We start from the raw sequence: 12,462 nt of genomic DNA, 5'->3' as shown, positions 1-12,462 counted from the left end.
CTCACCTGAACAGCATCGACTGCTGCAGCAGATCTTAACCTTGCAGCCTGAAGTGGCTCACCACCACGATCCTGCTCTGCTTAAGAAGCTGCTTCCCCCTACCCTACGTAACTGCAGCCTCCAGAGCCCTGAACGTGCCAGGAACCGGTCCTTCAATCACAAGGAGAAAACAAATGACACATACACCAGGCACCAAACATACCTTTGTCTTCAGGGTGGATAACAAGATGTTGATGGTAGAAATCCTATCTTCCTTTATGCCTGAGCTAAAGATGCAAGGAATAAATTCTGAAAAGTAAAAGTTTCAAAACGTTAAACTCATTTTCAAAACATTAAACTCAGAAAACTCAGATGAGAGACTACTACTGTTTGAATGGTACAATAAACAATGCCATGTGCCTTTTTAAAAAAGTTTTATCTTTCTTAATTATACAAATTCATTGTAGGAAAATCCAGTTATGTGACACAATAAATTAAGAGAACCTAAAGTTAAAGTATTAAAGAACTTTTACAAAGTTCAGTCATTTTTTAGTCTCATTTTACTTTCATTTTCTTACATTAAGTAAAATGAACTTAATACTGATTATTTGAAAGGGAGTATATAGTATGATAAATCTAAAATTTATTTCTTGTTTAGACTTGCTCAGAAGTATGTTTAAAATGATGGTCATAATTTTATTGGCTGGTGGTGGGTGGTTTGAGGGGTATTTTGTTTGCTTTTTTGTTTTGTTTTGTTTTCATACTTCTTGATCACCAGGGAGACAGAGGCTATGTCATTACTAATGCACTGGTTACACTGGACAGAAGCATTGAAGCAATTATGATTTTACTCACTTCATGCATGCTTAATGGATACACATAATTTCTACAAAATTCATTATTCTTAAAAAAAAAAAATCAGAAAATACTAAGCAAACCAAAAGACTAAGATTTAAAATCAATCATAACTCTGACACCCAGAGGTGATCACACTGACATCTGAGTTAATTATTAGCTTTCTGATGAAGACAGACTGCTTTATTTAACTGTCAGTAAAATGGGATCATATTTTACGACTTTATGACTGAGTTTACACCTAATCATATATCACTGAAAAACTCTGATGTCAGTAAGCATATTCCTATAGCATTTTTATTAGCTTATGACTAGAACTCCCTTTGTTCAACTAGTCCCTTCCTGGTGAATAGTAGGAGTCCAATTTCCAGTTGATACCATCAAAGTGTTCCTTACCCAAACCTCTTCTCACATCCTTAACTACTTGGGACAAATGACTACCCATGAAAGTGCTGCATCAAGCACCTTAAATGATGGATACATAAGGCCAACTGCCCTGCAGAAACCCACCCCTTCCCCCACCGCCTTTCAATTAAAGGCCAACTGGCTGGGAAGACACAGGGGATTATAAAGACACACCTCACCCGGCAGGACATCCTGAACCTAGTTCCTGGCAAAGAGCAGGGTAAAAACTGTGGCATCATGCAGAGAGTGTGCACTTCCTCTCCCATGATGTCTTACCATGGCAGTGGTGGCGCCCTACACAGGCCAGGCTGACAACATACCAGGCTGACAACATGCAGGCTGACCTCTGTCCCACCCCCATTCAGGAGACCTGAGCTCCCCGCTGGGGAAGGCAAAAGGGCTCCCTCAGGAGTCACTCAGCTAAGGCACCCTGGTCCTCCTCCAAGGATGACTCTCAGAGTTCCACCGATGGACAAGGCACGTGGTTCCGAGAACTAACTGAGCAATTCCCATGTGCTGACCTATGCTGTCGTTTACTATCACACCGAATCTGTTGATAAAACACAGCCCTAATAAACTACGCTAAGACTTGTTCTACAGAGACAGCCACCAGAAGATGGCCAAGTGGGAACTCTCTGGAGCCCTGTTACTAATATTCTGGTAATAATATTCTTGGCGTAGAGCCACTAAGATTTTATTTTACTGCAGTTCTGGGGATCAAACCAGGGCCTTGCAAATGCTAAGCAAACACCCTACCACTGGGCTACACCCGCATCCCATAAACTTTATTTTTTTAAATGGAATTACTAAGAAAAGCCAGGTAGCAAGGGCTAGGAATTTATGTATGTTCTGAAGCCAAAAGTCATAAAGTCTCCTTGTTTGCCTCTCTGGGTCTGCACTGATCCTTTGTTAGGGCACAGCTCAGCATTCCAGACGGCCTAACAGGAATGCCCCAGTCATGCTGACCAGCCACATCAAGATGGCATTGCCCACAGATGTGCCCCCATACCACTGTACCTGGTAGCTGCAAAGGCTGCAGACTTCTGAAAGAAATGGCTTGCCGCAACTTCTTCAGAACCACGACAAGTGGGCTTTCCTAAGGGACAAAGGAAACACCTACCTTTCAGCTCCAGCACTTGCCCTATAGTGCTGTCATCACCAGCAATTAAGAAAGAGAGCACAAACTGGATGTAGGCCAGCCGGACGTCAGGCACTCCCTGGAAGACAAAGAGACCCACGTGTCACACGCACCTCTCACACAGTTGCTGGAGGAGGAACGCAGCTGGCACGCACACATCTCTCAGCTCAGCATCGCCAGCCTCCCAGTCTTACCCCAGTTATCAGGAGAGATGGATGTCTAAGGCCAATTCCCACTCCTTATGGGAAGCACAGGGTTTGGCTTTGCTTTCTCCCTCTCAGTTTTTTCTACTTTCCCTTTTCAAATCCTAGTCTCAAAAAGAAAAAAAAAAAAAAAGAAAAAAGCCTGGGTAAAAAGTTGTACCCCTTGTCTGACTCAACATGTAATTTCTTGGTTCATGGGACACTCTGGTGTAGGGCAAAAGACACCCTGCCAAGATCCATGTTTTCTTGTCTGCCAATAAAAACAACCCACCCATGTTTTTAAAAATCTAGAGATAATGGAAAGACTGGTGCTGTTTTTGATGAGAAGCCAAGGTGATGTCTGGTTTTTATTAGATATTATAAATAAGGTATGAACTCACAGCACAAATCAAAGCACAGATACTTCACGTTACAAACCCTGCATGCATTTCCCAGGATCACGGCCCAGACTGCCCCTCAGGTCTCAGCCACCACCCAGGGCAGCAGAGCCCAAAGGCCATGACAGGCAGCCAGCATTTCCGGGGAAATCAATAGGGCCAGCTAAGCAGTTTTTCCTCCCAGGGTCATTAACGCAAAGCCATAGCTCATCATCCCTGTTCTATACTCAAGTAGGCCAGGACACATGGCCATGCAGGTCTCTGGGTAGAACTGGCAAGTGTGCTTAAACCAGAAATTTTCCCCCTTATCCGTTATTCCAAAGTGCCTTAATTCGCTAACAAGAAATAAGATTACAGAGGATTATTGCCCTGAATGACTGGAAAGATTAAGAAGTCCTCTCTGCCTTCCAAATAGTTCTGTTCCACCTGGTGGCAACAGAGGCAACAGTGAGGTGGTGATGAGGACACTCACTGAATACTTCTTATATACCAGTCACCATGCCGGATACTGCACGTCTACTATCTCAGTCGTTTCTCATGATAAGATGAAGTAGAAATGTTTAACATCCTCATTTTACAGAAGAGACTGAGGCTCTAAAACTTCTCTGAAGGTCAGACAGCTGCTAAGCAAGTACCAGAACTAGTCATAAGAAATAAGGGAACAGAGAGCTGAGGTGTTTGATATAAAGAAGTCCTCCCTTCTTCTCCGAGCTCTGTGGCATTTGTATTTCGCTTTTGCTCGGGGTTCAGGGGGCACACTTCATATCATTTCCATGTCTACGCAGGTATTTCATCAATTCCTTCTTGCTTTGCTGGGCGTACGCTTCTACTGAGAAAAGAAAGAACATGCACCCTGGCTCTCCGATACCTGGACCAAGGCCTTGCACATCAGTTTTATTTACTGAGTCTGCAGCATTAAGACTTCCTTACACCAATGCTGATTCATCCCAGAAGGCTTCAAATGATCCTTTCTGCTCTGGAGGCCTGTCTGGAGCCTCTCTGCCTCCTGGAGTTCGGGTACAATGATAACCAGGGCTGCACATGAGTGACAATTCCTGAGGCCATCAGCCACGCTCCTGTGCCTTCACTCACCAACTCAACGTTCAAACCGCCCTCCCCCCCCCCCCCCAAGTGTTCAAGATGCCTTATGTCAGGCTGAAAGGATGCAAAGGCAACTAAGTGACAATACTGGGAGGCAGGGCCTTGGAATGCTGGTCCCAGTTTCAGCCATTCCAGATTTTTCTATCACAGCAGAATTGCCTTCCCGTGTGTCCCTCTGGCAATGAATTTCCAAAAGAAAAGGAACTTATTTATGACCTAGGGTTCCCATTTTGTGTATCCCAGACGACTTGAAATCTCAGAGGCCAACACTGTGGAGGAACTAGAGAGATAAAGATGCCTGAGACACAGCACCTGCCCTCCATACGGTCACCTGGGCCTGTCTCCATTCCAACACTCCTTCAAAGGCATTTCCCTCCCACTGAAAGCCATGTGCCTACTCCTCATTCCTACCCTGTGACCTCACAGGGCTGTTATCCCAAGAAGAAAATGTCCTGGACTCTTTAGGGCTTGTTCTGCAAAACACTGTCTAAAATAGACCAAAACATATTTGGCAAAACTGCTCTGTGGCACAAGATTTTAACAATGCTTTTCTTGGCTGGAAGATTATACCCACGATCCTTTCTTCAGGAGACTTTAATAATTCCCTCCCAAATGTTCAAATACACTTGTTAAAAAATCGAAATTGCTACCAGCATCTCCAACAACTAAATGGCATGAAAAACAGGCAGGAGAAATGCAAAGATTCAAAAGATATTCACAAGGACCTGAGGAACACATCAACAAAATACGACATGTAAACCTTGTTGGATCTCAATTTGAACCACAAAGTATAAAATATTTTTGAGATGGTCAAGAAAATTCTAAGACTAATATGGGTTTCAGATGATATGAGAAATAATTAATGATGATAGGTGCAATGATAGTACTGTGGTTTCATTTTTAAAGGGTCTTTTCTGTTAGAGCACATGCTGAAATATTCATGATGAACTATGATTCATGTCAGGATCTGCTATAACAGGCACTGCCAAGCAAACTGCAAAGCTGGGAGGAGCCCAAGTGGTGCAAGACGGGTGACACTGGCTGAAGCTGGCACACGGGGGTCCCTTGTTCCTTTAATATCCCTGAGATTTCCTATATTGAGAAAAAGAATCACATGTCTAGACACCATTTCCTACAACATTCAAAATATTTCAGATACCTGATACAAAAGATTACACCAGAGAGTAAAAACACTTTCAACTTGACGTCAACTCCCATTTTAGAGATCCTGGAGAGGTAAAATGACCTGCCCTGAGACCCTGGGAAGAAACGGCTGGTGCATCCGGCCTTTGCTGGTTTTCCCATGTCATCTGGTTTTGGTGGGTGGCCTGGGTGCTTAATTCTTTTTTACTCAGATGGCTGAGATGGCTAAGGTCGAGAGAGAAGAGGGTAAAGGGAGGGGTACCTGATGGGTAATTACTGCCAGGCTGCCTGCCAGCCAAGACCAAAGAACTGCAATATTTGCCCTGGTGTGCAAATAGCACACACATTCTTTTTATGAGAAATGCATTTAACTGTCAGGAGCCATTACTCACTGAATGGAATTTGTCAACATGTTTTTTTTTTTTTTTGTTTTTGTTTTTTTAAAGGGTCAAAACATTTTATTTTCTTTTTTTTTTTTTTTTTTTTTTTTTTTTTAATAAAGTTAAACAGTAAAACAAAAATTCACAAGCTGTCTCCCTGTCCACCCCCCACCTCCCTCCCCTCCCCAGGCTTGGGCACTGGCTCCCTTTCCTTCACCACACTCACAGACACAGGCATCCAACTGAGAAAACGAAACTGCTCTAAGTACATGGAGACATGATGAAGGAAGGAGGTGAATTGTGTCCACATTCAAGGTTGAACTGAGTGAGTCTGCATTTTCTAGGTTCTGGTGGTTGCCCTTCATTAGCCAAACTGAAAGAAGAAATTCCCTGGACCAGAAGCTTCAAAGCTGAAGCCCCCAGGACCTCCAAAGAATGCCTTGAAGATATTGTTTGCATCAAAATCACCCATATTCATGCCCTCTTCATCCAGGTCCTGTCCACTATCATAACGAGTTTTTTTCTTGGGATCAGAGAGGATGGTAAAGGCCTCTCCGACTTCCTTAAACTTCTTCTCCTCTTCTTTCTGAACTTCAGCACTGGCTCCACTGTGCCGATCTGGATGGTGCATCAAGGCCCGTTTCCGATAAGCTTTCTTGATCTCGTCCTCAGAGGCATTCTTGTCCACTCCCAGAATCTTGTAATAATCTTTCCTTTTACTCTTCTTCAGTTCCAGTTGTGCATTTTTTAGAAGCTGCTTGTGTTCTTTTGTTTTCTCCGTCTGATACACTTTTTCATAGTCCCCCACTGCTTCTTCATACTGCTCTGTGTCCATGTAACACTGAGCTCTTCTCAAGTAGGCTTTTATATATGTGTCATCGAGCTTCACTGCATGTGTGCAGTCTTCTATTGCATCATCTAGTTTCCTTGGAATTAACCGTACCCCGGTTACAGTAGAGTTTAGCATTTGTTTTTATATTGTTGGGGTCTATCCCGAGGGCTTCTGTGTACAGTTCGTACGCTAGCTTGTAATTTCCTTCCTTAAACGCTTTATTTCCATCTTCTTTCTTTGCTTTAAGTGCTTTTGCATTTCTGCAAGCAATGCAAGCCTTCTCATGGTCAGGAGCCATCCTGAGAGCCTGCACAAAAAACTGAACCGCCTTCTCAATACAATCTTCATAATAAAGGCAAAGACCTCGTACATAGAGAGCATCTGCATTGGTGGAATCCATTCGTAAAATGTCACTGGCTACAGACTGTGCTTCTGGATATCGACCCAGCATTGCTAAACATTCTGCTTTGAGGATTTTGAAGCGATGGCAAGCAGGGGCAAATTCTAGGGCACGGTCCATGCAGAAAACAACCTTCCGAAAATCACACTTCTCAAAATCCATTTCTGCTATTTTTTCATATTCCATGACCGCATTAGCATTCTTAAACTCCTGTTGTGCCTGAGCATTTTTGTGATCCAGTTCTAGGGCTCTCTGGAAACTACGACATGCTGCCACTGCATTCCCTAGAGAGAGGTGGCACTTGCCCTCTCGTAGATGTCCCCGGACAAAACTGTCATCCAACCTCACTGACTGCTGTGCATCTCCAAGAGCTTCCCGGAACCTTCCAAGCATCATCAATGTGGCTGCTCGATTACCATAATAGCTAGCATTTTTAGGACACATATCTATGGCTTTTGTATAATAGTTATAAGCTTCATTGTAATCTTTCTTGGCATAGTATGCATTTCCTTGTTCCTTGAAGCACTCTGCTTCCCTGGAACGACCTCTAAGTAACTTCCACATCACAGCACTGGAGAAAGGGGAGCAAACATTAGTGGACTCTCAGAGGGACTCTGCATCAGGCCAAAAGGCACCTAGATAGTCGCCGACCATTGTTCTCCAGTCTTCTAAAGTCCTCTTTGCTTCTTCGTCGTCGAGCAGCTCTGGTTCGGTCGCCGCCATTACCACATCGCACTCCGCGGCAGCCGCCATCTTACCGCCGGGACCAGAGAGCCGGGTGGGAGGCAGGCGGTGAAGAGCACTTCCGGCCGGAGCATCGAGCAGCTCTGTCAACATGTTAATAAAGCATAGTATCCAAGAGACTGAGACCTGGACCTTTTTTCCTCAGAGAATACCTTATTCTGAATTTCAGTAAAAGCCTCAACACCAGGCCAATCCCACAGAGCCATAAAAGTACTTGATATTATTATTAATCCTTCAGTCTATTTCCCAGCAATGCAGAAACCTTTGTTTGCTTTTGCTTTTTTTTGTAACAGGGATTGAACCCAGGGGTACTCAACCACTAAGCCACATGCCCAGCCCTTATAATATTTTATTTTGAGATAGGGGTCTCGCTAAGATGCTGAGGGCCTCCCTAAGTTGCTGAGACTGCCTTTGAACTCATGATCCTCCTGCCTCAGCTTTCCAAGCCACTGGGATTATAGGTGCACACCACAGCACCCAGCTAGAATTCTCAGGAAAACTGAGAACAAGCTAGCATGTGGTTACAGAGAACTGTCCTAATGTGGTTCTCCACCTTGGCAGGCAAAGATTGATACCTATCTGCCTGCTCAGGTAGTGGAGAAAAGTCTGGTGGGGCTGTGGACAGCACTGAGTACCAGGCGGCCCGCATGGCAAAGGAAAGAGGCACTGCCACAACTGCAGGGCACGCGCCCTGGGATCACAGAAATCCCAGTGTGCTTTCTTCCCAAGAAGCTGTCCAACCCCAAGTGACCCTGCTAAAGCTACCAGGGAGCTCCCACAGACCAAGCATGCACACTCCCATTCTCTCAGGCCTGTTCATCCCCTACCCAGGACCAGATTAAAACTTGGAGGCATGTGTCACTTACTAAAGGGCCACAAGAGCCCTCTTTGAGAATGTCACCGGCTAGAGTTCTAAGGGTACTCTCCCAAGTGAACAGAATGGGACTGAGGACTAAGGCATTCAGAAACGGGGACTTTGAGGTTATCTCATTCGCCCAGAAGAGAAGACACCTGAGAACTAAGTCATCCTCCCAGGCCAGAGGCAATGTACCACCAAGCCAACTTCCCCTTCCCTGCAGCCCTGGAAACTTCCTGAGACGTCCAGTGGTTCAAGCTCTGCTAAGCAGCTGGCCCCATCATCGGCTGGGGTGAGACCTGCCCTCCTCACAGACAGAGGCTGGCTGTTGCCAAAGGACACCCTTCTCCGTGTGTTCCGGGACTGACACAGAAAAATAAACTGCCGTAGCCCTCCAAAGGGAAGGAAGACACAGGGGAGCACGACACTTGGGTTCTCACCTTTGAATCCCGCTTGGTCACAAGGGTATACAAGGTCTTTTTATTCAAATCAAAATGGCCACAGACATCCCTGGCAGCTTCGGGCCCCTGGCTCACCATGGCGGCCATCAGGTTCAGACAGGCTCGAGCCATCCTGCCCAGGGACAGAAAGCCAAACATGTTAGGACACAGAAGCACAAGACCATCTCCTGAAGAAGACAAGCGCGCATCTGGCTGTGTGATTTGCTACCCTAAAACCAGAAAAAAGGAAGATGTGCTCTCTTGGTTTTTTTCAAGTAAAACAAAAACTTGGAAAGCTAAAAAGCTGAGAACGAGGCAGCTCAGGAAACAAGGATGAGAAGCGTTTCTGTGGTCAGCTTCCATATGACCAAGGTGCCACACCCCAACCCGTGTCTGTGGTCAGCTACCATATGACCAAGGTGCCACACCCCAACCCGTGTCTGTGGTCAGCTTCCATATGACCAAGGTGCCACACCCCAATCCATTTCTGTGGTCAGCTTCCATATGACCAAGGTGCCACACCCCAATCCGGGTCTGGCACACAGGACCTCTCTCCAAAAGTGAGCACCTAGCTGCCTTTCTGCTCAGTTACCCAGAACTGGCGGCTCACTGAACACCCGCTGTGTGCGAGGCACATTTGAGGGGGCGGAAAGGCAGCAACGTTTTGAAAGACAGGTAAGGCCCTGCCCACATGCACCTTGCATTCCAGCGGAGGAAGGCAGTCAACAGACAGATGTGGAATATTATGGCAACTGCATGGGCATCTGTCATTATGCAAACACCAAAGCAGGATGAAGGGACAAGACAGTGCGCATGCTACTGGACATAGGAGGGTCAACAAGGGCCACACTGAGGTGACACTTTTACAAAGTGCTAAAGGCAGAGGTTGCCCAAGACTACTTGGGCAAAGAGCCAGTGAAGAAGGAATAGGCTATGTAAGGCATGCTGGGCTATTCTTGGGGCAGCAAGGAAAGCAGGGGGGCTGGAGGAGCAGGGGCATCATCACAACAGCTCAGATACAGCTCAGCTCTCCTTAATGAGGTGAAGGTCAAATGCACTCGCTGGGAGCTGAACAGACCAAACCTAAAGGCTAGTCCTTCGCCACACATACACAGGCAAATTACCTGTAACCTGAAGCATACAGGGACTCACAGATGAGCTTCATATGGTTGTTTATTAGTTTTTTCACAATGTTGGTGCCCACAACGTGAAAATGTGAAAGATCACTTGCTGTCCGTAATAATATGGCTTCAAAAACTTGAAATATTAACAGCATCTGCAAAGAAGAAATTCCAATACTTATGAATCATCTCATCTCTTTTCCTATTATACACAGATGCTCCTCTTGTCCTAGTTGGAATTACTTGCAGGCATAAAACCTTCAATGTGCAGGGTCAGGCTTCCTCAGATCCTGAGCCAAAGATGGTGAAGGAAGCAGCTCAGCAGGCTCACCTGTGAGGACCCAGGTTCTAAACTTGAAATACAGAATGGCTTCCTTACAATCACATGAAATGAAACAAAAAGAGAAAACGCGAATAATGATTGGGCCTCACCACTTTGGAGACATTCTGTTCTATGTCTTTATAACAATAATTTTGAGACTTCAATAAGTTCATAAATATCTCACATTTTCAACCTCTTTGGAACCAAGAGATAACACCAATTCCACATATTCTGAGACACAGAGTTTAGCTGTTCTGCTTATGTTAAAATAACTCAGGTACATTCAGATTAAGAGTCTATGATTCTACCTCTGACAGTATTCACCAAATATTAATAAGAAGTTAGTGCTTCCCACCAAAATTTTTCAAAGGTCATGAAGGTACTAGTGAATGTATTCCTATAGTACCAGGACAAAGCATCATTCCTGTAGAAAGGTGCCACTGTCTGGGATGCTTATATCATCATTTCATCAAATTTAACATCACAGCATCATTAACTTTTTTTTTTCCTTCATCAAACCAGGTAAGAAACAACGTACTTCACTTTCAGGTCGCTTCTCTCCACTCAGAAGCTGGAAAATTTCTGCACACTCAACAGATATCTTTATGTATCCTTCCACGACATCATACATGTCTTCTTGTGGTAGCTTCTTGGCAGCAGTAACAAATGCTTCCAAGGCTAAAATAAGAGTTATGTTCAAAAGTCAGCAAGGGCAGTCTCCTCAGAAACAATCATAGCCACTATTGCAACCTGCTTTCCCTGTCGTGATCCTCATGACTTACCTACACAGCCAGAGAAGCCACTGAAAATGTTATGGACTGAACTGTTCCCCCCAAAATTTACATAATGAAGTCCTAACTCCTACAAGACTATATTGGAGATAGGGCCATTCAGGAGGTAATTAAGTCATGAGATTGAAGCCTTAATCCCATAGGACTGATGTCCTTGTAAGAAGAGGAAGAGACATGAGAGGGCTCTCTCTATATGTGATGACCCCAGAAGGGAGGACCCAGCAAGAAGGCAACTGACTACCATCCAGGAAGAACCATCACCAGAACCCAATCACACGGCACTCGGACTTCCAGCCTCTGGACTGTGAGAAACTAAACAACTGTGTTTCAGCCATGTGCCTTGTTTCAGCTGCCCTAGTAAATGATCCATATGGACATAACACAAACACTTGATAAACAAAGGCAGTACAGGAATAAACCAGCTGTGAGCCAACAAAACACACAAGTTTGAATCCTGGCTCCAGCCAGCACTCACCTGGGCCTCTTAATTTTCATTCCCTCACCTACAGATGGTGACAATTACCAAGAGCTCTACCTATGTCACATCATTTCATTCTCACCATGACCTTTCACTCCATGAACTGATATTTTTTTGCACTTTAAAGATGAGAAAACTGAAGCCCTGGTCAAGGGTATTTAGCCAATAAGTGCCAGAACCAGGGCTCAAATTCAGGCAGTCTGGCTCCCAAGACCACAATCTCCCTTCAAAAGCTAGAGCTGACCTGTGCTGCTTTATGTAAAATAGAGTATACAGTGTCTATGCCGAGCCTGGCCCACTGTCGGCACCAGGAACCGCAGCAGACCATGGTGCTCTTCAAAAGCTAAGAGGTATGGCTCCTACAGGCGTATTTTCCCCATAATGTGACCCCCAAAATTCCCTCTAAGAGTCACATGAGCTCAATTCTCAGGGTACCTGTAATCGCTCACAAGACCCTATCCCTCTCCTTTAAGAAAACAATGCAAGAGACAGCAAGGGCTGCTACAACATTCAGAAAGAACAGTACTAATATTTATTCTTTTCTAAGGAATCATTTGCTAAACTCCAGGCAGTCCAGATTACTGAAGGGCAGGAACTGCTGATCTATTACACCTGCCATCTCTGAGCTCACCTTTCCATTCACCAGCTACTGAGCACCCACCACTTGTACTAGGCATTGCAGTGCCTGGGAAGTGCTGGGGAACAACCTGGAAATGGCCTTTACCCACATGTACTTACGACGCAGCAGCATAGGCCAACTCTCATCCATGAATATTTATTAAATACCTACAACAATCACTTAAGTAGGTGTGTTATTACAAACTGTAGTTAAGTGGTATGAAGCAAAAATCAGGAGTGTAAAGGGGTTATAACTGGGGAACATGATTTAGAGTTGAG

At 44.8% G+C, this 12,462-nt stretch overlaps 1 protein-coding gene and 1 pseudogene across 2 annotated transcripts in view; both read right to left on the bottom strand.

Annotated features, from left to right (window-relative positions):
- URB1 (URB1 ribosome biogenesis homolog) overlaps window positions 1-12,462 on the bottom strand; it is a 67,059-nt gene that overhangs the window by 52,001 nt on the left and 2,596 nt on the right. Inside the window, exons 2-6 of the mRNA XM_079156416.1 lie at window positions 10,835-10,974; window positions 9,978-10,129; window positions 8,854-8,986; window positions 2,360-2,456; window positions 203-288 (exon numbers count right to left, since the gene is read on the bottom strand). Of these exons, the coding sequence (XP_079012542.1) occupies window positions 203-288; window positions 2,360-2,456; window positions 8,854-8,986; window positions 9,978-10,129; window positions 10,835-10,974 (608 nt within the window). The remainder of the gene's footprint in view (window positions 1-202; window positions 289-2,359; window positions 2,457-8,853; window positions 8,987-9,977; window positions 10,130-10,834; window positions 10,975-12,462) is intronic.
- LOC306671152 (dnaJ homolog subfamily C member 7-like) lies at window positions 5,718-7,581 on the bottom strand (annotated as a pseudogene). Its single transcript has 2 exons — window positions 7,449-7,581; window positions 5,718-7,348 (listed from the first exon to the last, which is right to left on the bottom strand). The product of its transcript is annotated as a dnaJ homolog subfamily C member 7-like (transcript).

Source organism: Sciurus vulgaris (assembly GCF_902686455.1).
Source record: "Sciurus vulgaris genome assembly, chromosome: 10".
Taxonomy (NCBI): Eukaryota; Metazoa; Chordata; class Mammalia; order Rodentia; family Sciuridae; genus Sciurus; species Sciurus vulgaris.
This window is presented reverse-complemented; position numbering and strand designations above follow the sequence as displayed.